Raw genomic sequence first — 24,699 nt, forward strand, 5'->3', positions numbered from 1 at the left:
ATTTAAAGCTATTAAAGCCTAAAACTGCAATGTCTTTCAAGCCATTCTGTATATATGTATTTACACATAAAATAAATACAGAGTATTGGTGGGGAAAGAGGAAGCACTAGCAACTGGGGGAGTGGGGGAATCAGAAAAGGCCTCACACAGGAGGTAGCAATTGAGCTAAACTTCGAAGGCAATTAAGGATTCTAAGCAGCAGAGAAGAGGCAGGAGTCACGGGAGGGCAGCCTCTTGCCAAGGCACATAGATGGGACAAGAAAGCCAGATGGGCTGTAATTCAGAGAACCTGAAGGGGAGTAATATATATAGTGAGGCTGAAATGGTGAAAGTTGAATCCAGGTTGTGTGAAAGGCTTAGGGCTTTAAATGCCAAAGACAGAAGTTTGTATTTGATCCTAGACATGACAGGGAGTCACTGGAGTTTATCAAGCTGGAAAGTAGGATGGTCAGTTCCAGCTTTACACATACCACTTTGGCAGCTGCATGAAAAATGCACTGGAAAGACAGAGCATGAATATAGGTCTTGCTGACTCCAAGACTGGTGCTTTATTCACTCACACTCCATGCTGCCCTCACACCTGAGAGCATGCTCCTGTCTCGTCAAACATCCTGGTTGCCCAGTTCATCAAACTCCTCAATTCCCATGAGCTTCACCTTCACTCTATCTCAGTCAGACACAGGCATGGGCATGGGCACGGGCATGATCTCACAATCTTTATATCCCCATGACCAAAAATATGAAATTCCTCTCTCAGATATCCTTCCATCTGTCTCACTCCTATTAAACTTATTCTTCATCTTCCTCATGATATTCCATCCATCTCAGTCTACCATCCCTGCTCCAATCTCATTTTCTGATCACTCCTGATCCCTTTGCAAAGCCCAAACCATGATTATCTCAGCCCTACTGAGATAAATCCACCTCCAACTAACATAATGTTGAAGGCATGGGTGTCACACAAGTCACATTACCAAACTAACTGGGTACACTATAAATATATATGATCTTAAAATGGCCCCTGTTTCATTGCAACCCCTTTACTTCAACCTCTGACAGATAAGAGGGAACCCTCACATTTGGGTGTTCTCCAAGAGTCCAAAAGACAAACTCAATTGTCTCTGGGGCCTACCATCTACCTACAACTACCATCCAGGTACTGTGAATGAAGATGTGGACTACAAGTATGACATTCTGAACTGTATCATTATTATTACTATTATTATTACGTCTAGAGTGAAGTGGAGGCCAGTGCTGGTGCAGGCGAACCTATGCTCAAGTCTACCTCTGACACACACCAGACGTGTAGACAAGAGCAAGTCATTTAAACTTGTACTGTCCCAGACAACTTTTCTAATAAAAGAAACTGAGTTACAAATGAATTGCTGATCTGCGTTAATGGGACTAGTTTTCACACTCAGAGTTCCCTAATCAATGATATCACAGGCTTGGACACAAACAAAAAAGGTATCACAACTTACTCTATAAAATTTAAACAATTCATTTGCCTTTTTAGGCCTTAAATGATTCCTTTGCCAATTTCTATTAGTCTAGCTCTAAAGTTACTTTTAGCTCCAAAAATATTTAGATATGTGCCTGCCCAGAAGACTAAGCTTTACATAATCTCTACATCATTAAAAATGTTGTTTTTGTTTTTCTGGAATCAGGTTATTTGAAGAAGAAAACTATGCAACTTTCAGAGCTCTAAGTGTAAATTTCTTTCTTCTTCATTTCTACCTTTTTCTATTTTATCAACTTCCTTTGCTATAATTAATTCTGTATATATTTTGGTTTAAAGATGTATGAAAGCAAGGACATAATTATTTAGCATAGCATGTCTCTCAAAGGAAAACAAGCCAGCATTCTTTTCAAATTCCCCAGGCTTGTGTGGGACAATTATGTCAAGTATTAGTACAACTCACTCCGTTCCCAAATGCATTTCCAAATTTTCCATTGCAAATTAATTTTCATCCTATCCTCTTTTTCTACAGTTGTTCAGATACTTGATTCTTTTCCTTAAATGACATGATTTTTATTAAGCTAAGAAAAATGGAAGACCCATTTGCAGACATAAACAGGTGCTACTAAATCCTAGAAGATTTAGTTTGCATCAAGCTTACCATTGAAAAATTCAGTGTTTTCTTTAAATACAAGATCTGAATTTCCAGAGTTTTTCCATCTTATATTTTAATGAGTTTTATTTGGAAAATATTTATGTGAAACAGGAAGTAATTTGAGACTTGAAAGTTCCAGAACTGCTTACAATTATTTTTCTTTACTATATTAACATAACCAAAATCTGACCCACATTTTGCCTTAGTTTTTTTGTTTTTGTTTTTTGTTTTTAAAACATAAAGAAAGTATGCTAGACCAAGGACAATGCTGACATTTGCTGAATGTCCCTTTCTGTGAAAGGCTCTTTATTCTGGATTACACAATCAAAGAATCTCAGAATTATAAGGAAGCTGAGAAGTCATGTAGCCAGTCTACACCTCAAGAATCCCCTTTACACGTCCAACAAATGGAAACCCAGTCTCTGCCTGCAGTAGGAGAACCCACTATCTGATAGTTAGGAAGTTTTTCTTACATCAAACCTAAATCAGTCTCTTTGCAACTTCTAATCATGATTGCTAGTTCTTCCATCTGTGACCACAGAAGAATCACAGAAGAATTGGAGAAGCATAACGTTGTCATCAGTAGTTATCTAATGTAACCCATATACAAAAGGAATCCATAACATACCCAATGAGTGGGCATGTTGCCTAGTTAAAGGCCTTCAAGGAGGGGAGCTCACAACCTTTTGGGACAGCCGATCCCACATTTGGACAGTGCTCCTCAAGCCAAAATCTGCCTCTCTGCAGCTTCCATTCACTGTTTCTGGTTCTGCCTTCCGGGGCCAAACGGATTAAGTCCAATAACTCTTCCTCTAGAGAGCCCTTCTACTACCGAAAGACAGTGATTTCATCCCTCCTAAATCATATCTTCTCCCCAATTCTTTCAAGTAATTCTCATATGGCATAATCACAAGGCCCTTCACCATCCTGGTCAAGCCCCTCAGGATACTCTCTAGCTTATCAAAGTTTACTAAAATGTGGAGCTCAGAAATGAACACAATACTACAAATGTAAATTTGCCAGAGGCAAATTCTGGCCTCCAATGAGGCCCGAGTGCAGAAATAGAATTACCACCACAATGTCCTGGATATTATGTTTCTTACAAATATATCCCTATGGAGAAGGGTTCCACCTTCCTCATCACCACCCACACCAATCTCTGACCAACTGCCATGATGTGCACGTAAGCTTGAAAGTCCTGGAAATGGTAATGCCCCTCAGCCTGCTTCCAGCCCAGCTCCACAGCCATCATCCTAGGAAGCAACTACTGTGGAGGGAAACCAGCCATCTCTACCAACTGCAGACCAATTGCTACCCACTGGCCTTCCAGAAGAAGAGACAGGAGGCAGCATATGGCAGGCAAGTGAAACTACCACTACCTCTCCTCAGACCCCCGTGGAGATAGCCCAGGACTCAAAAGCTCTGGGAAAAGCAGTACTACTTATACCACCATGGTGGCTTCAAGATTGGTTCCTGTAGCTATCACTGAGGGAAGTAGTGCAGGGGGCTCACAATCTCTCACCACCAATGCCAACTATTGACCAGTTGCCACCAAGGGGAATTCACCAACTTCAAAATCCACCTAATGGTACTGTTATGCAGTTTACATCTTTTGGTCTTGTCCAAGAATATACTACATGAGAGATTTGGTCAAATGCTCTCCTCCATGTATTTTATCAATAACATACTCCTTTTCTGCCAGTACAGTTTCTATGTCAAAAAAGGAAATTTGGTTAGTTTGGCATGACCTGTTCTTTTTGGCTCTTGAGATGACTGCTTTATTTTCTAGATGTCCACCAACTATTCCCTTAATAGCAGTTTCTAAAATTTGCCAGGAATCAAAGTCCATAGCAGTGACCTTTGGAATTTGCTAACCTTCTCTTCCCTCTTGAAAGGCTGGACAACAATTGCCTCTTTCCAGTTCTGCACTAATAGTAGACATAAGATCACAGATTACAGGACCATAAATCTAGAATTTCAAGAGATCTTTGAGATCACCTAGTTCAAAACCCTCATTTTACAGTTGAGAAAACTGAGGCCCAGAGAAGTCAAGTGACTTGTCCAAAGTCACACAGGTAGTAAGTGGTAGACTCCAATATGAACCCAGGTCTTTTACCTTGAAATCCAGCCCACTTTCCATGGCCTCAGGCTACCTCCCCTGTTCTTTTCATATCCCAGATGTAGTTCATCTGGGCCTGGTGACAAGGGCAGTGAGGTACCCCTTAACTTATCTTAGGTATCAAGTTCTTATTAGCCATTTTTAGTCCCCATTTTCTAGCCTAAAGCTCATTTGCCTGAGCAGTAATGCCTTCTCATTGTTGTCACTGTCTCATTCATCTCAAGCAGAAATCCTGTCATTTTGATTCTTCCTGTTTTCTTTAATATGGTTTTGTAAGAATCTTTTCTTATCCTTAGTTTTTCTTACAGTTCCTTCACATAGCAGGCATTATATAAATGCTATTTTCTCATCATTATTATTATTACAAAGACTAATTTTTCTAGCTTCAGCTTATTCTGAACTTAAGCTTTCCTGATGCTGTCTTGTAATACAGGATTATACTTTTGTATTCCCCCACTATGGCTCCATTCCACCTTCCATACAAGAATATGGACACCATACACCAGTTGATACATCTATATCAATCTCTTCCAAAAGACTTTCCTTTTTCTTCCTTTCCATCAGAATTGTTTTGGAGTCTTTAGAAGTTCATTCTTTAACACATGCTTCCTCCTTCCCACCCCAATTCTGCTTGAGTCTATTTCTCCTAGAGGATTTTAGTCCACGGATCTTACATTTTAGAGTCTGAATCCTTTGAAATATGTTCTCCCAAGATCTAGGGTGCATGTCCACATTTCCTATCCTTTCCACGAAGTCTAAGACAACCTTTAGGCCAAGGTTCCCATAATCCTCCTGGTTAAGAAGAAACAAATTTATAACGGAATTTCCACTTCCCCAGCTACTTCATTGTTTGGAGGATGAAATCCTTTTCCACTCCTCTATGTATCAAGCACTTCCTTATCTATATATGTGCATGGTATAATCCCCCCAGTAGAACATAAGCTTCTTGGCAGCAAGAACTGTTTTGTTTGTGCAGGCCTAAAACCTAGTCTAGCATACTGTACAAAGAAAGACTTAAACATCTGTTGAACTGAATGATGATACTGAAAGGAAATATGAAGTGATATTTTTTTTAAGTTTTAGAACCAGCACAATTATGACCCTCAGAGTCAACTGTCAAACAGAAAGGCTGAGAACAGGCAAGGAACAAACTAGAACTATAGGAGAGTAGGCACTTAAGCAGCCCAAGTGCTCTTATCATCTGCCACTCCCATGGGAGGCCATTAGCTGTAGTTAGTCATAATTCCTAGCAGCGTGCTACCTCTGCCAGAGATCTGAATTACCTGCCGGACTCAGTTTCAAAGAGATAGGCCATGGACAAGCTAGAATTCTGTGCAGTCTCACAGGTAAGATACAGGGTTGTGCAAACCAGGAACTCTCTGCCAGTGTTTGGGGCTCCCCCAACTAGCTTTGGGAATACAATTCTGCTATCCTGGGCGAGATATGACCCATTCATTTCAATGTGCTACTAACAGTGACCCCAAAAGAAATACTATAGGACAGTCTGATTGTTTTTCTAAGTTTTAACCTGCAAGCTTAATTATTCTAGCCTATGTATAGTTCTCATTAGGAGCTATCACCCCAGAAATTTGACCACTTTGGGTCAGTTGTACATCTTCCTATATAGGCTGAGTCATTAGTGATTAACACAAGGAAAACGTGTGCTTATTTTTGTGTTGTCGGGAAAGAGAGATACTTATATAGGGGCCCTGAGAGTCTGTGCCTGTTAACAGAAAGGAACTGTATTCTTAACTAACAGTATTAATTAACCTCACTCTTATCAGAGATGGATAAAGGGAGTTGAACACACATGCATTTGGTATAGTAATACATCAAACTCAAAAAGGAAACAAGCAAGATAGGGGTGGGCAACACTAGGTTAAAAGGGAGGATAATATTATTGAAGAGGGAATAGTTATGAGCAAAACAAATTTCTGATCCTAAATTATTGTTTTTAAAAGTAGGGAAGAAGGGAAGGGAACAAGTATATACTACATACCAGGGCACTGAGCTAAATGCTTTACAGATACTATCTTACTTGATCCTCACAACTGAGGGAGGTGCTATCACAATCCCCATTTTATAGCTGAGGAAACTGAGGCAGAGGTTAAGTGACTTGCCCAGGGTTACACAGCTAGTAACTTACCTCTTGGATAACTGAGGAAAGGCTTAACAAATTGTAGTATATAAATGTAAGGGAATAAGATTGCACCCCAAGAAATTATGAAAGAGGATTTTATGAAAGGACAATAAAACAATTTTGAAAGGTTTAAGAACTCTGATCAAAGCAATGACCAACCATTATCCCTGGAGGACCTATGATAAAGCATGTTACCTACTACTTGACAGAGAGATGATGGACATGAGGTGCAAAGACATACATTTTTGGCTCTTTCTACATATTCACTTTTCTTAATTGGGCTAATTTGTTGTAAGGAGTTTGGGAGATTTTTTTGGTCTTCCTTTCTCTTGGTTAATAGAGAACAGAAACAGGGACTGTGGGAGTTAGCAATTATAATGCCAAAAGATATGAGGGTCACTGTAAACACTATTAAATATGCACAGAAGAGAAGGAAATTCAAAAGGAAGCAAAGATAGTAAGCAGGACAGCTTTGAAAATAACATGCAGAATTAATATTTTTAAAAAATCAAATGTTATAAAGTGGATATTTTAATGTGTTCTGCTACATCTGTGAAAATAATTTTTTTGGTATTTACATTCAGAATAAAAAAAAATTTTAAAGGCAGGAGACATTCTCTCCAAATATCTTTCATTTCCCTTAAACTATTATGTCTCTATTACCTATGAATTCATCTAAACTCTTACGCATCTTTTACCTATACACTTAGTAAATGATTGCTAAACAATTTATCTAACACTAAAGGTTACATCCTTATTTTCTGTTATCAAAAAGATTGTTTTTATTTGAAAAGGAATTTTTAAAAGAAGGTAATTTATAAGGGTGTTTGCGTGTTGGTTGGAAAGTACTTGTTCCATCAAAACAAAATACACTGTTTTAAAAATTCAATACATACAATTTCAATATACTCAATACATACAAATTAAGTTGAATCAGCATAAATATATCAGAATCCCAAACCAATTAAAGGTTCCAGAGAATTTCTATTCTTTTCAGTATCAAAGAAGGGAAAATGTGATATTTGTTTTATTAGTGCCTTGAATTTCAACTAAATCTAATATAAGCACATTTCTAGATAATAGCATAGTGTTGGGACATTATCTTCAGGATTCTGGTCAGTAAGCAAATGTAAGTGCAAGGGGTAAAGTGGGGCCCAAAATACTTTGGCAAATTGTGAAGGGACAGGACTGAAAGACGGAAGAGGCAGACCAGGTGTCAATAATAGACAAATCAGTCTGAGAAAGGGTCCACATAGACATGAAGATTGAGACAAGTTAAGGGTCAGAACAAAGCAGAACAGGTAAGGAGTGTGGCAAAGGTACATATGTCTTTGGTTCTCGATCAAGTATGGAAACAGCAGGACAAGAACAAATAATAAGGCAGACAAGTAGCAGAATGCAGACAAAATGACAGGCTCAGAAAGCCAGATTAAAGCCTGGGCAATCTATACAGGGTACAAACACAAAAAAACAAACATTACCCTTTATACACTCACTGACCCAACCATCTTGGCCTACTTGGCTGTTTGTTACACATCCCTCTGGTTTTCTTTGCACTGTCTGCTCTCTATGCCTGGAATATTCTCCCTCTTAACTATTAGAATCCCTGGCTTCTTTTAAGATTCAGATCAAAAGAAATCTCCTCCAAAAGTCCTTCTAAGGCTCCCTTCTATTGCTAGTACCATCCCTGCTAAGGTTACCTTCCATCCACTCCCAGTTTGTTTTGTACATCTGATTTATATGTGTTGTCTTTCCCGTTAGAACATAAGTTCCTTGAGGGCAGGAATCGTTTCTGACTTTTCACTGTATTACCATCTGGTACATACATTTTGAACAGACACTATGGATAGGCAAAGGAATTGGGCCCAGAAATAAAAAGTTGGATAACATTTAAAAAACTGAACCACATTTTCAACAATATCGATGTTTTCTCACTGAAACAAACAAAAACCCCCATCTTTTTAACATCACCATTCTTCTCATTACGTTATATGATTGGAATAATAGAACACTACCATACACAAAGAATCAAAATTTCAGGTCACCCAAAAAGCAACAGAGAGACACGAAGCAGGCATAAATAGGTACATGTAAGAAGCAGTATAAAATATATTATCAAAGAAATGTATAGCCAAAATAAGCCAGTCATCTTCCTAAAAGGCCTAAGGAAAGATCCAACATGTTGGACAGACTTCCTGGTAAGACATTTACAAGAACTATATAGGATAAAAGGTCACAGATTGATTGCAATTTGCAACATAATAATGGAATACCAAAAACGAGATCACAGGTCTATTTAATTATGATGTGTGCTATATTTACTGAATAAAAATTTGTTTTCTATTCTTGATTTAAAAGATAAATTTTAATTTTAATACTAATTTAAAAGGTAAACAGAACATTTTATATTTTTCACTTAAAAAACTAAATTAAATAGCTTTTTTATTAATATGGCTCAACTTTTTTTCTAAATCACCCTGATTTAGATAGTATCACCTTCAAAAAAAAAAAACAGGAATACTACACCAGAATGGGTTAAAAGAAAAGTCACTCATTGAACTTGTAACATTTTAATGATTTGTTGTTTCAAACTGTTTCAAATATAAAATGAAATGGTACAGGGTACAAATCACATACACATACCAGAGCAGATTTATACATGTGAACATCCAAAACATTTATACTCAAAGACCTACTTTTGCAACAGCTTTTGTTGTTGTCGCTGTTCAGTCGTTTCATTTGTGCCCAACTCTTCATGACCTCATTTGAGGTTTTCTTGGTGAAGAGACTGCAGTGGTGTGCCATTTCCTTCTCCAGCTCATTTTACAAATGAGGAAATTGAGGCAAACAGGGCTAAGTGACTTGCTCAGGGTCACACAGCTAGTCAGTGTCTGAGATTAGATTTGAACTCAGAAAGATGAGCTTTCCTGACTCCAGGCCCAGGGCTCTATGCCCTGAACCACCTAGCTGCTCTGCAACAGCTTTCTAGGCAACCTGAAATAATGTTGCTCTGTTATCACTCCAAGTTTTTGCAAGATTCAGAATTTTCCAACTCCTATAAAAATTTTGCTCATGGATATAATTCCAAAAACATAGAACTCAAAACATAGCAAAAAATTTTTCCATTGATTCTTTAACACTAATTTTCTACAAAGGAATTTCTTACTTGTAGAGAAAGAATTCTTCAGGGATATATCACACACTGCCATTGAATTCCTCTGGCTATACAAACAGTTCCATTAACAAGTTAGCATACCATCTATCTTCCCCTCAAAAAAAACTGCCAACAGTTTCATTTTTGAACCACCAAGACTATCTGTAGGTGTTTACAAGTGTTCCCACTATTAGCTACTAAATTGCTATTGGAATTCCAATTAAACAGAAAAGCAGCTTGAGGTCAAGAAGAAATCAGAGAAGGCGTACTGAAAAGCAACTAGCTTTCAGAAACACTTGCAAACATCTCTCTCTCTCTCTCTCTCTCTCTCTCTCTCTCTCTCTCTCTCTCTCTCTCTCTCTCTCCCTCCCACCCACCCCCAACCAAATGCTCCAAAATAAATGACTGTTTACCCCAAATGAAGTTTCATTTCAGGAACTCTGCCTATAAAACAAATATTCATTAAAATAAATATTTGAACTATTAGGATGCAAATAAAGAAAATGTTTATTGGTTAAAGTACACCAAAATGTGCATGTTCTTTTAACCTAACAATCTAGGGGGTCTGCTACAAGAAGTCATGGATTTTTTTTTAATAAAGGAGCGATGAAGTAGAACTAATCTAAACTAATCTACGTCTTCTGATGTGTAACTTTTCCCTAAAGGACTTTTTAAAATTTATATATCACATTACTCTCCTGAGTATTTAAAAATAGTATTAGTGAATTTGTAATGCTGTGGAAGTTACCAAAGTTTGCTCTTGTCTCACCCACACAACATTGGGTTGGACCCAAAACATGTCACCACTGTCTATCAAATGCTGTTGACAATCAAGGAATTAATTATATTTTATGTGAAACTGCAACTACTTCTCTAGTGCATCTTAGCCTTAGCCTTAATTCTCCCTGAAAATGTCATTGTCTTCTCTGTTCCAAATACTCGAACAACCTTCTTGTCTCTGGAAGCCCACAAGTGGTCTCTCAGATAATACATTCAGAATAAAAATCTGACCTTTGGACATTAAACTTAAAGTAACACAAAATCTTTTCCCAGCCAAAAGTTATTTTACCCTCCTTCATCTATAAGCAACACAAATGGATATAATAGGCAAGCAGCTGAACTCCTGGCCCAACCCTCTTCCCCATCCCCTCCTAAGCACCAGAGAACTCAGTTGGAGATGGGGGAAACAGAGAAAGGTGGAAGGCAGATCTTTCTTCCCTCAGACCTGGGTGTAATGGTGAGGTACTGAGCTGGGGGGGTAGAGGGGGGAGGGGGAGAGGGGCAGGAATGGATGGCATATGTGACTCCCACATACCTAGTTCTATCCTTCAGAAAGTAAGCACAGGGGGCACACTTGAGCCTTTAGAAAGCTCAGACTGCAATGGGGACAGGCAAACACACTGCTTCCTTGAAGAGCAGGAACCTAAGACATCAGCACTGGGGGAGCATGGATGAGATGAGTACTTCTAGGCACCCCTCTCACACATACTCCACACCCAGTGGACAGAGACCAGCTACAATGTGCACAGACAGGTAAACCTGACTTCCATAGGAATAGGGACTATTCCAGAGCTTCATCCTTATGGAAGGATGGATAGTATATGTCTTCCACAACTTGGAACCAAAGTGTGTGTGTGGGGGAGAAATGATGCTGTACTTAATGGGGAAGAGTCTTTTGATGACTATTTGGGTTCTTCTCTCCCCCAAGAAAACAAGGATGACTTCACCCTGACCTCTAAAGACAACACTCCACCTCCACCCTATCAAACTGTACATAACTTATTATAATATGTATGGGGTGTTCAGGAGGACTAACATCTCTCATGTGAGGGCTGCTGAGCCCTTTTCAGGGCTGCTCATCCACCTTTGGGGTCTCCCTGATTCACCCAACTCTCACCTGTGGCTCCAAGAACTGTTAACATGCACAGCAGCCGCACCTTGGTAAATAGTATCAGCAGATGAGTTAAATCAAGTTGAGGATAACTGATGGGCCTCAAACACGTCCACAAGGTAGGGGGATGGCTACCCCAAGCATGTGAAGACTTCCCCCAGCAGAATGGGCAGATAAGAACAATTTGTTCCAAAGACCATAAAGGTGGCTGAAGCAGGCAACGTGGAGTGCTTAAGTGTTTGGTCAGGCAACAAAGACTCCAAGGTCATCCACTGCATCCTGAGCCATAGCCAATCATCTTAACTTCTGTCCTGCCACTGGACTTCTATGACTCAAGAAGAAAGAGAGAGATTGACAACTCTGTGCAACTCTGCCTCTCTTAAATCCAATTCACATGCTAGTCAAGACATCACCCATGATGTCACTGGTCCTCTTAGAAAATGAAGGACAAACAACATAACTTATTAATACAATAACATATGTATGTCATTTGTAAATAAATAGACACACTGGGGGTACATGCTCAAAAGGCATTACTTATGTGGATATGAAATTTTAAAAGTTAAAAGACTGCTGGTCTAGATATCATTCCAACAAAACTGAAAGACAATCAACAATCTCTGGACTCTCAGAATGCAAGGGTAAGTGCCTTCTAAAGAACATGGACTAAAAGCAAGGAAATCTGGTTCTTATCTAATTTTTCTTAATAACTAGCTGTCAGGAACAACTCAGCAAATCACTTCATCTCTCTGGGTACCAGGTTTCTATTTGTGAAATGTTTTCTCTTTGGGACAGTAAAACTTGCATTTGACACTGAAAACTACACCCTCCTCCTTGCAACTAGTTTCTCCCTTAGTTTCTGCGGCACTATCTTCTCTGGTTCTCTTTAACCCCATCTGTTTCCACTTCTTCCTTAAGGGATATCCCCTAAGGTTGTCCTTGATTCTCCTATTCTTGTACTTCATTTGCTAAGAAAAAATCGTAATGTCTACTCAATACTTCAACTACTACCTGTATGTATATGGTCAACTCAGTCAGCAGTCCATGCTCTCGCCTGTGCATGCACACCATGCATACATATACACACATGCACAAGTACACACATCCTCACCTCCATTCTGAGCTCCAGGCCTGCTTCTCCAACTGTCTACAATAAAGCTCTATCTAGATGCTTACCAGCACTTCAAAACTGACATATCCAAAATGAATTTAGCTTTCCTTCTAAACCTGCTCCTCTTCCAACTTCATTATTTGTCTGTCTATAGCACTGGCCCCATCTACTCTCCCTGTTTCTTTTTTCATTCTTCTTCCTCCTGCACTTCTCATGGCCACTCAGTTACTAATTCTTTTTGATTTCAACATCTCTCACCTGAGACCACCTCCTATTGCCACTACCTCTCCTTTACTACAGATCTTCAATTACCATGTTGTAGACTACCACAATAGCTTCAGAAGAAATTATGTTGGAAGGGGCCTAAAAAAATCATTTGTTCAACTCTAAATTTTGCAGAAGAGGAAAAGAAAGCCAAGAAGGATGAAGAGCTTTGCCCAGCATTACACTGCAGTGAGCAACATTCCAAACCAGAGTTTCTTTCTCTAAATCGTTCCATTAACCCACCTCTGCTTTCTGCCCACCAGCTCCATTCTTCACAGTGCTGTCAGAATATTTTCCCTTAGATTTGTATGAACTAGGGCAAATAAAGTGAGCAGAACCAAGATAACAATATACACAGCGACTACAAAACTGGACGTGAAAAGAACACTAAAACAAAAATGAGCTCTGAGTGATTATATTGACCAATCTTGGCCACACAGAACAGATGGTGAAATGTACTGATTCCCTTTCAGTAAAGAGGTGGGGGCTATCGGGTACAGAAAGCTGCATGTCAACCACTATGTTGGCTGGTTTTACCTAATGGTTTTTCTGTTATAAGATATGCGGTCATTGGGCATTTATCTTATGGAGGCAGGAATCTATATCTAGAAATGACTGATGGAAAAACAAAAAGATCAACAAATTTTGTTTTCAAAAGAGAAGCTGGCTTTATGCTTAAATAAATACCAGAAACTCCAGCTCCTCAACTTTAACCTCATGAACACTGATAGGAGAGGTGGTGAGCTGCACCTCCCTGCTAACAAAGTCTCATCCCTGCTAACAAATCTTCAGTGATTACTTGTTTGCCTAATAAGTCCAATTCAAATCAACATTTATTAAACTCCTATTACATACAAAGCACCATGCCAAGACTAGGGAAACAGTTCCTGATCTCAAATAATGCATGTGTTATTGAGAGAGACAACCTGTACACAAAGTAGCATAATACAAGGCAGAGAGTACAGGTCAAAGGAAAGATCGTCAAGGAAAACATGAGGAGAGAGAAAAAACAATAAAAACTGGAGGGGTCAGGGAAAGCTTCAAGGAGGAGGAAGCAATTGAACTGTTCCTCGGAGGAAGATCAATCAGGGAGTCAACCAAAAAATATTTATTAAGCATCTACTAAGTAGGTGTTGTGCTAGGGGCTGAAGATACAAATACAATGAATTTCTTCACAAGGAACCTACATTCTAACATGGAAACTACAAGATTAAATAGGGAGGGAAGGAGGGAGGAGAGAGAGAGAGAGATGTATATATGTGCAGAATAAATATAAAGAAAAGAAATACAAACACATACAAAGCAGTTAAATATTTGTAAGACTCTGAACAAGTCGCCTAACCTGTAACCTCTCTGTGCCTCAGTTTCCTCAACTGTAAGAAAAAATGTGGCAAGAGGTGGGGGGGGAGAGGAATACTAAATTATCTAAAGTCTTTTTCTCATCTAAAGTTATGATCCTGTGGTTTATAAGTTATGAAATGACTGGTAACCCTAGAGTCGTGGGGTCAGAAGCCCCATCAGAGAGAGTTCACAGTGAGAAAACAGAACTGAGCCAGTGAAGGTAAATCAATGAATGGTAGCAAACTCAAACAGAAACGAGAACCACTGATCTCTACATAAGGATCCCGGTGGCTGTGTACTGACCTAGGTTTTAAAACTCAATGTTATTTATGCTTTATTGTTTTGAAGTTGTTTTATTAAGTACTTCCCAATTACATGCTAATCTGATTCCAGCTGCACTTGGCAGTGTCGAGCAGAATGTTTGACATCTCTGCTATAGATCATGCTTTCTGAATGTTTTGGGGTGAAAAGAGGAGACTCCCAGGGCAGCATTTTAAGAGAATGGCAGGGTCAGTGAATGTTTTTTAAGGATGTTTTTCAAGGATGAGGGAGCTATTGGGCATATTGTTAAGCAACAAGGAGGAAGCCAGTAAATAAATGAGAAAGGGAAGAAATTTTCAAGGAGTAAGCTCCCAGGGGGGGACAGGAGGATATGGGAATAAAGACACAAGTATAGAGTAAGGAAAGTTTTCTCAGGGAATGGAGCAAAATTTAACTAAATATGTGGAAAGCTGTGCTTGGCATTTGAGGTCATCCGTAATCTAGCAACACCCAACCTTTCTACCCTTATTTCACATCTCTTTCCTCCCAGCACTCTCCATAGTGGTCAAACTAGACAACTGCACTTTATGACCTCTTTCTGTTGTCTTTGTTCAAATTGTTTCTGAAATGGTCTTCCTTCCCCTCTTTGCCTGTTGAATTTCTACCCAAATCTAAAACTCAATTCAAATGCCACCTCTTCCATGAAGTCTTCTCCGATTCCCCATCATTACCATCCTTCCTCCCATCCCTATCTCACACAGTGAAGTACATGTAGGAGAAGCTTAATAAATGTTCATTACACTGGATTGTACACGGAGTGCTAAAAAGAACCCTATATTTAGAATCAAAGGACAAGGATCTGAATCATGGCTCTTCTACTTAACTACCTGTGTGACCATGTGCAAGTAATTAACCTCTCTGGCTCTTAGTTTCCACATCTGTAAAGATTCTTCCAGCTAAGAACCCAATCATCCTAATGCTATACATCCCAGCTATCCATTTATTTTTTATATCCTAGTCTAAACTCTATGAGGGCAGGACTATGTAAACAGTTTACCTTCCCCTGAGCCTAGAAACAGAACCTACATACAGTAAGTGCTTAAAGTTTTAATTGTTAAAATGGTTCAAAAACCTCTATCTCCAACCTTAACCTGTCCTTGCTCAGCATCCTAAAGGAAATTTCCACCCAAAGGACTCTACCTACCTCAAAATCAACACACGGGTAGAATTGAGCTCTTGAGGCAACCCCAAGCCCCACCCACCCTCACCAAATAGATTCCCATGCTTAACTTCCATCAATGGCACCTCCATAAGTCTAAGGCAGAGGTGTCAAACTCTGGCACAACAGGTTACAAGTAGTCAAGTGGCTGGCACTCCAAGAAACCTGATTCAACTGTAATTGGGAAATATTTAACAAGATAAATAAAAATACAACATAGATAAGGTTTATTTGTGGTATTCTAAGTCAGTATACCGCCAACAGGGATCCATTTCTATTTGAGTTTCATACCACTGGACTCTAAGTCACCTCTGCCATGCTTTGCATGTAATTACTCATCAATGTAAAGTTGGCTTTCATGTTTAAAAATATATAATTATCCTATGTTCTATAACAAGTGATAACATCACAAATGAACCATATATTATTCTTCAGTTGACAACTGAACAATAATGAAAGAAGTCCCAAGTACTTTGAGATAAAAACAGACTGGAACTTCAAATTTCACTGTATAGACTTTATTGAGAATAACAACAATTTACAATGGCACTTTATAGTTTACAAAACATTTCATCTCCACTATCTCATCTGAGCATCACAATATTCCTGTGAGGTACTCTTCTATCCATTTGATAAGGTAATAACAACTCATCAGAGATTTGAAAATACACAGCAAATTGTGACATATAGCAATTATAATTATGCATTATATTTAAAATTACTTCTCAGCTGCCAATGCCTAAAGAAAACTAAAGGTTAAGTTTTTTGGTTTTTTTTTTAATCTGAATACTGTTGCCATACCATCCAGGGGTGGGGAACCTGTGGCCTAAAGGCCACATATGACTCTCTAGGTCCTCAAGTGCAGCCCTTTGACTGAATCCAAACTTCACAGAACAAATCCTCCTAATAAAAGGATTTGTTCAGTAAAACTTGAACTCAGTCAAAAGGCCAAGCCCAAGGACCTAGAAAGCCACACGTGGGCTCTAGGCCACAGGTTCCCCACCTCTGCAACTTATGAGATAGTTACTCATTCTTCTCCCTCTAGCATTTCATCTTCTTAAACCTTGATGTGATTTTCACAACATACTTGGCCAACGAAGACCAAAACTCCTTCATGACTTAGTAGATAGGGTCATCACTTACTCGAGCCAACTTCGTGGTAATAACTTTCCTGAATTTAGTTAGGCTGATCCAGGAACTACAGGAACAGACTTGAAGTCTTCCCAATTTGAGAGGACCTTCCATATAACCGTTGAAATCAATATCACCATGAGCCAGAACAGGACTTTAGTGGAAAGAGCAACATTTACCCAAACTAAATTCTAAAACCTTAAATCCTACAAATGCTTTTTAGGAAGTAATAGCCCACTAACAAACTAAGCCAGGCACCATTTGCCTTGTATAAAATTCAAAGAAACCATGAGAAAATTACTCTTACAGTAAAAATGATTAGACAATTTAAAAAATGAGTAAATATAACATATTGATGTAAATGAACATTCAAAAACTATATCCTCCCAAAAGCATAGCTTATCACTAGAAATGCCATAAATTTATGTCTTATATACTTGATAAGTATCTTTCGAGAACAAAAAAATCAAGGATGAAGTATTCCATTCAAAATCATAAATGTCAGTTTTGATGCTTTCTCCCTCTATAAGACATCAATTTCTTTATATTAAATTGAGTAAATCTATTAATAGAGCATGACAAATATTTTAAAGCAATCAAAATTCAAAATATTGTAAAAAGTACAAAGCAAAACTTTAATAAAAACTATAGTAACTTTTACACTCAAGAAAATCATGAGAAACAAAAGAAATAATATATGTAACCCTTAAATTACATAAAATAAAATTCATACTAAAAGTATATTCTAATTAATAAAACTATTCAACAACTAAACAACTTCTGCCATCTAGGACAAATCCTGATTCCCCTTTTTTTCAGGGGGGCTTTTAACTGCCACAAAAGAAACATAGTCAACCTGCATAAAGTACTGCAGTGCTCAATTCTCTTAAGGTACTGAAGAAGTTTTTAAAAGGGCCTATTTGAACCTTAAAAAGGGAAACCTGAGTTTCATTTAAAAAGAGGATACATCTTACTCAAGTTCTATCAAGTTCTAATATTAAAAAAAATTAAGATGGAAGTATATTTAATTACAAAGTAACTTTATAGATAAAGATACAGTAGATTTATAATTTACAGCGGATTTTACAATTCTAGGAAAATCTAAGTAATAAATGACATAGAAGAATCTTTATGTACTAGGGTCTCTTGACATATAACCATTAATAGAAGTCTTTAAATTGTGTTTAGCAATTAGAAACATTTAGGCAATAAAGTCTTGGGGGGGGGGAAGTCTTTAAAATTAAGGTTTATTCATTAAAAGATTCATAATTCCCTAATAATTTAACAAATGGGAGTGGACTTCATTGCAAGAAAGTGTATTTTTTAAAACTTCTAAAATAACATATTACTGAAATTGAAAGTATTATTGAAAAAGTGATGTCAAATATAGACAACTAGTTGACCAATAATCTAGGCGGGAAAAAGTATTTTGTTCACTATCAAGATTCCATTCTATACAACTAATGTGAACTTGAATTTAAGTTGCTGAAAAGAGAACATAATGTGGCTAAAAGAAACTGATGCCACTTTATGTTATCTTATCACTGAAGAACTTCCATACTCAAACTGGATCAAATTGACAGTGGCTGGAACATAGTAGTTGCTTAACAAATGCTTATTCCCTTTCCAAGTTGCAAACTAGGTTAGCCCTTCTTTTTGAAGAGGAGGGAACATTCTTATAAAGGTCAGGATAACAAGGAGTGATGAAAGATTCTTACTGTTGCTAATAATAACTAACATTTCTATAGCCTGTTTAAGGTGTGCAAAGTGCTTACTTAGTACATGGTATGTCATTTGGTCCTCACAACAACCCTGTGAGGTAGGTGCCATTATTATCTTCATTTTACAAATTAAAAAAATAAGAGATAAATTAGATTATTTGACCTAGGTCACACAGCTGGGAAAGTGCCTAAGGTAGGATTTGGACTCAGTCTTCCGCTTCCAAATCCAATTCCCTTGCCACAAAGCCACCAATGAAGTAGGGAAAGCTCTGACGAGGCAATCACGCTAAGAGACAAACAGCTCAATGGGAAAAGTAATAGCCTGAGACAGGCCTCTATTTTAACCTGTGGAGGGGAACCAAAAACCAAGTAACAAACTCTTTTCGACTTAGTTTCCTCATCTGTAATATAAGGAAGGAGGAAGTTAGATCACCTTTAAGTTTTTTTCCAATATTATATGCTAAAATAGAAGAGCTCTCTGTGTTCCACTTGTTACTGCTATGGACATAAATGCAAAAGATAAACGAGAGAATTGTCACAAAATTCCTAAACTGTATAAACATGAGAAAAACGAATTTAAAAAATCACTCAGCTCTATGTTTAGGAAGGTATTCTTTACAAAGAAAAAAAAGCTTGATATTTTCCTAAATGAGAACAAAGAAAATATACATTTAAAAGTTCGAGTGTCCAACTTTATCCTTTCTTAATGATATCCAATTGTTTTACTTTGGAAACCTCTTACCCTTGTCCAGAAAGAATTGGACAGAGCCACTTCTCAGTGATGTTCATTAGCTAAGCTAGGTAACCCCACCTACACCCCCTTATCCTGAAACCGCTTCCCATCATGTGGTCCCCACAAGTGGCTACACAAGGCCCCCCAAGAGGGAAGGATAAGGCTGCAACAGAAATCCAGCAGAACTTCCAGGGAGCAAAGGCCACCCCTCCAGCATCATTCATCATCTCTCACTCAGGACTCCGGCATGGGTTTTTCCAGGAGAGATCAACCTCCCTCCGGGCCCGCCCCCATCCCACCACAATCTCCCAGTCCCTTCTCAGGAGCAGGGGAAGCACCGCCCCGCCCCCCAGCCCCATCCTCCTTCGGGGCTGGAACCCGGCCTGGCCTAACCCCCGGTTTCCATCCTTCCTTCTATCCCTCCCGGCAGGGCGGGGCAGGCTGTGCCCTCCTCTCCCCAGCTGGTCAGCGGAGCCCAGAGTCCAGCCGGACAGTCCGGCGCCCCGGCCCGTTCTGGAAGGGCCCAGTGCGGCCCGGCGAGGTGGAGCCCCCGGCCCTTCCCGGCCCGGCGCAGCAGGACGCGGATGGGCGCCCCTGCGGGGCCGTTGGGCCCGGCTCGGGTTCCCGGGGCGGGGGCGGGGGCGGCGGCCGAGGGGAGGAGGCGGGGAGGGGCCAGGGGCGGCGCCCGCCCGCCCCGCGCCGGCCCCACGCCCTTACCTGTCTTCTCGTGGTCATAGCCCACCACGATGAAGTAGTCCGCCAGCCGCGCCATCGCCGCCGCCGCCCCCGCGCCCGGGAAGCGGGACCCAGTCCCCGTCGCCGCCCTCGCCGCCGCCGCCGCCCGCCTGGCCCGGGAGCGCTCAGCATTTTCCCTCTACCGGCGGTAGCAGCAGCGGCGGCAGCGGCGGCACTTCAGCCATGTTTGACAACCGAGGCGCGCTCTGCGCCTGCGCGGGGCGCCGCGCCGCGCGAGACTCGCTCCTCCTCCCGGCTCCTCCCTCTCGTCGGCTTCCCAGCGCTTCCCGGAGCTGCGCAGCCTCAGCCCCGGCGCCCCCTCCCCCCGCGTCTGCGCTCCTCCCCCTCCCGCGCCGGCCTCCCCCATCTTCCCTTCCCCCTCCCCCGCCTGGGCTGGGAGCAGCTGTGGCTTGCACAGGCCTTTCCTTCCCTCAGCCCACTTGTGGAGCGGGACCCGAGCGGGCTGGGGGGCGGCTCACGAAAAGTCCGCGGCCAATGGTCTGGAATCTGCCCCGCCAGGGCTTTTGCTGCTCGTTTCCTGTTTACGTTGCGCGGCCAAGCTTTCAGAGACCTTTGAGCCGGGTTGGGGGGTTGTACCGTCCCGAGCTCGGGCTGCAAGGGGAGGCCCCGCGGGCTGCCGCAGCCCCCCGGCCGTGCCGGGACACAAGTGCTGTCCATCCTACCTTCTATCCCTCCTGCACTTGTGTGCCCTCCTGCTTCTAGGGGGCGAGCGCAGGCCACCTGTGACGGACAGCTCGGACCTCCCACCCCCCAGTTTACCCTTCCATCGAACCCTCGGTCATCCGCCTGTGGCCTCTGCTTTCGGGCCATTTTACTGGCCTGGGCATTTCCATCAGCGCCACATGAGGAAAGGGGCAGGGGTCGCCCGAATCTTTGGGGTACGGCTTAGTTGGGTTGCAGATTTAAAACTCTTGGACAATCTGAGGTCTTGGACTTTGCCCTTCCTCATTATCACCAACCAACAATTTGAGTTCTACAAGCGTGACGCCACTCGGATATTTACATCAAACAATGCCATTTGCAGAGTTTGCAATTGTCCGACTGAATCTGACCAAGGTCAGGGTACGACTTGATTTAATTTATTCCCAAATCAGTGAAAGCCTTTCCTTAAAGCCTTTCTCTCAGACTCGAAAGGGACTTTAAAGATCACCTACTCCAAACTTCTACTCCACGCAAGAGTTCCCCTGTACAATACGCACGGAGCTCGCTTATCCAGGCTCCGCTGGTGAACTGTTCTTCGACAGCTCACAGCGGTTCTCTTCCTCATTCCACGATTGAACTGGACTCTGCCACCACCACCACCCCTCTCCCTGTAACTTCCACCCACAGCTTCTGCTTCTGGCTTTTGATGCATGCAGAGCATGTCTGCACCGTTTTCCAAATGACAAATATTTGAAGAAAGTAATACTCCTTGAACTACGAGTAAATGGTAGAAGCTGCAGATTTAGGCTTGTCAGGTAAAATTTCCCGAAAATTAAAGCTATCCAAAAGTGGAATGACAGTCTTAGGAGAGAGTGGGTTCCCCTTGAGTAGAGGTCTCCAAGCAAAAAAGCTATATAGTCGCTTACTTGCTGGCTTATGTGCCGTAGACGTGTTTTTTTTATTTAACGTGTGGACTGGAATATATAACCTCTGTGGTGTCTTCCGTGATGTCCTTCCTAAGTTTCTCCTAAGATTTAATTGCTTTGTAAAAGGCACTGTTAAGATTATTTCATTTAACCTAATTATTTCTGACTCCAGTGCTTATAAATTCAAAAGTATTATTTTTTTAAAAAAACACACAACTTGTTTTCTAATACCCCTTTCCCCTAGTCAAGGTCCTCTGACAAGCCCTATATGGCAGCTTGCAGAATCTGGTTTCAGCATGTGGCATATATGCATAACATACACAGATGTACCTAATATGAGGGCACATTCCGGGCACATACAAGTATTTCATATACAAATAAAGTAGCTTCGCCCTTTGCTCCCCAGCCAACAGCTGCCTGGAGGCTGAGGCTGATAAGAGTCTGACAACATAGCCTGATTAGTCGGGTTGGCTAGAGGCCAGAAAATCCCCCGAGATCAACAAAAACACCACCACCTTTCACTAGCTGCCTGAACAAATGCAGATTTGTTTCCCCAGGAGCCTCGAGAAGAAACCCGAGGGCCTAGCAAAGGATGAAAGAAGCAATAGTCTCCAAGAGCCAAAGCATCTCCTTCCTTGTCTGAAGGCGGAAATGGCAAAGAGATAAAGAAAGAAAGGAGGGAGGCTTGCCAACTTCCCGCTGCATCAGAGCTGCTGCCTTTTGTGAGTAAAGTGGATAGTTCTCTAAACTCATTCAAAGTACTTCCTGTGGTTTGTCTCTGCTCAACAAATTAGTGAGCCGAGGTTTATGAGGCAGAAGGTACTAGGCTGAGACCTGCTTTTTGCAAAGTCACTGAAATCCTGCTTTGGTTAGCCTCACCTCTATCAGACTTTAGTAATAATAATAACTACAGCATTTATATATGTGCCAGGCACTATGCTAAATACTCTACAATTATTTCCTCATTTGATCTTTACAACAACTCTGAGAAATAGGTGCTAAGAGTTTTACAAATATTACCTCATTTGATCCTCACGATAAGCCTGAGAGGTAGGTGCTGTTATCCGAATTTGACAGATGAGGAAACTGAGGCAAACAGGTTAAGTGACTTGAACAGGGTCTCTCAGCTAATAAGTGTCTGAGGCTACATATGAACTCAGGTCTTCCTAATTCCAGGCCTGAAGTTCTATCTACTGTGCCACCTAGCTGCTGTATACATTTACCTATACCTATACCTATACACACATATAAATATACACCTATATATACATGAACGTATAGAAAACATTCAGGACACACTCACGCAAGAAAAGCCCCACTGGGTCAAATCAATAAATCATTCAGCCCAGTATGATATCCCTGACAGCCTATTTGGTGGAATCGGACGGCCTGATGGAAGTTACTCTCCCTAACCTCATCCTAAGAGGAGTAGATGCATACCGCAATTCCTTTCCTTCTTTTCAATAAGCTATGTTGGTTATATCATCCACTGGATCCACTCATTTACTATAACCTCATCTGCACTTTGTTTACCCTGTTTGGGTAAGAAGTTTCATATGTTCATGTTGACTGCCTATGTCAACATGCCTTATGTCAAGAATGACCATGCTTGTACTTGTTCTAAAAAAACCTCTCCTTTAAGCTTTCAGGGTGGCTCCTTATCTAGTTTAATTATGAACAAGTCTCTGTAATCCTATATGTCAGAGGCAAATAAGACAGATTGTGCCTGGATTAAGAGACTTGAGATCTCCGTTTGTTTTAGGCAGGACTTTCAGAGAACCACCCTATTCCACTCAACTGATGGGATGAATCAGATTTTGGAAGCAAATTTCTCAATGGGTTTTGAGGAAGGGGATTGTAACTAGGGGGTATAAAGTGGAATGTTTTTCTTCACCCTGAGGCTCTGCTGTGTGCATTTCTATGCCTTGAAGATCCAGACTAAGAAAAACTGGATTTAACTCGTGCTTCTGACGCTTCTGCTGTCCTGACCTTAGGAAAGTCACTTAAACTCTCCTTGCTACTCTAAAACTATAAATTGCAGAGAGGTGTTGACTTGCTTTGGTGTCCAATCTCTATCAACTATCCTGTCCTTAACTATACTGTCAGTTTTTAAATGCTGTCAGAGCTTTATATAGAACTCTTTGAATAAACTACCTTTCAAATAGGTTCAAATAGGCTTTCAAACAGCCTCCTAAAAGTTAGTATAAACCCTGCCCAAGCTATAGGGCAAGTTAAAAGGGGAGCCAATAGACATCAAATGCTTCTTTTTCAAAGAAGCAAATGTTCTATTCTTTGCTTTTCATACACATGGTTCAAACATTGGATTATTTAGCCTAATTTTCTCTGCAGGGTGTGTTCTTGATATTTAATTGGCAACTGGTTTAAGGAACTGACCAGGAATATATAAACCAGAGAAGCCTAGAGAAAAGGTAGTCAGTGTCAGAAACAGCTGTTCAGCCCTTCATCTATTCTCCATCTAACAGCAGAAAGAGGGAAAAGTGATAGCCAGATTTTTTTTTGGGGGGGGAGGTGCTGTGTATCTGAGGACAGAGAGAAAAGGGATAGTTCCAGGGGTAAGGAACCTTCACATTTGAAGTTTAGATTCAGTCAAAGGGTCCCTTTGAAGACCTAGAGGGCTACATGTGCCTCAAGGCTGCAGGTTCCCCACCCCTGGAAGCACTGAGGGCACCTGTAAAAGTTTCACAGGAAGTATGTGTGTATGTGTGTGTGTGTGTGTGTGTGTGTGTGTGTGTGTACACACACACACACATATGTGTGTGGTGGAGAACCTGCCTCTTGGATATATCTGGGTTCAAATAATGTTGATGGTACACACTAGCCCCGGAATCATGGGCAAGTCACTTCATCTCTGAATGTCCTGGAGTAACTCTAATTCCAAAGGTTACAGACCCAAGGAGTTTCTGATCTGCCCTTAAGGTAGGGCTTTTCCATACTTAGTATTTCTGAAATGCCTGAAATAACAGGTCTGGGCCAAATACTTATTTGTGGCTCCCCTACATCCTTTCCTCCATTTTTTGTGGTGGGGAGGGTTAAATACATATACTTGTGCCTAGCGATTTGTCACCTGTACTATTGAGTCTTTGGGGGTCTTACACTCCAAGACTCTTTTCTTGGCTTATTAGAGTAAGTCAATTCAACAAGCATTTATTATTACT

At 40.7% G+C, this 24,699-nt stretch overlaps 2 protein-coding genes across 3 annotated transcripts in view; one reads left to right on the top strand and one right to left on the bottom strand.

The window, feature by feature from the left end:
- Positions 1–20,113, bottom strand: part of SBF2 (SET binding factor 2) — a 494,333-nt gene extending 474,220 nt beyond the window's left edge. The window contains 1 exon segment of the mRNA XM_078148119.1: positions 19,917–20,113. Within this exon segment, the coding sequence (XP_078004245.1) occupies positions 19,917–19,971 (55 nt within the window). The 5' untranslated portion in view covers positions 19,972–20,113.
- A 4-nt stretch (positions 20,114–20,117) lies between these two features.
- LOC110218922 (uncharacterized) lies at positions 20,118–24,693 on the top strand. 2 transcript variants are annotated; one of them, XM_078148120.1, is made up of 2 exons: positions 20,118–21,412; positions 22,081–24,693. In XM_078148120.1, exon 1 carries the CDS (start codon positions 20,118–20,120, stop codon positions 20,655–20,657), a length of 540 nt encoding a protein of 179 aa, XP_078004246.1. In that variant the 3' UTR covers positions 20,658–21,412; positions 22,081–24,693. The 2 variants fall into 2 exon arrangements, with proteins under 2 accessions (XP_078004246.1, XP_078004247.1); XM_078148121.1 differs by having other exon boundaries at positions 20,118–21,011.
- Positions 24,694–24,699: the final 6 nt, after the last annotated feature.

Source organism: Phascolarctos cinereus, unplaced genomic scaffold (genome assembly GCF_003287225.1).
Source record: "Phascolarctos cinereus isolate Bilbo 61053 unplaced genomic scaffold, phaCin_HiC Scaffold_9;HRSCAF=440, whole genome shotgun sequence".
In the NCBI taxonomy this organism is placed as follows: Eukaryota; Metazoa; Chordata; class Mammalia; order Diprotodontia; family Phascolarctidae; genus Phascolarctos; species Phascolarctos cinereus.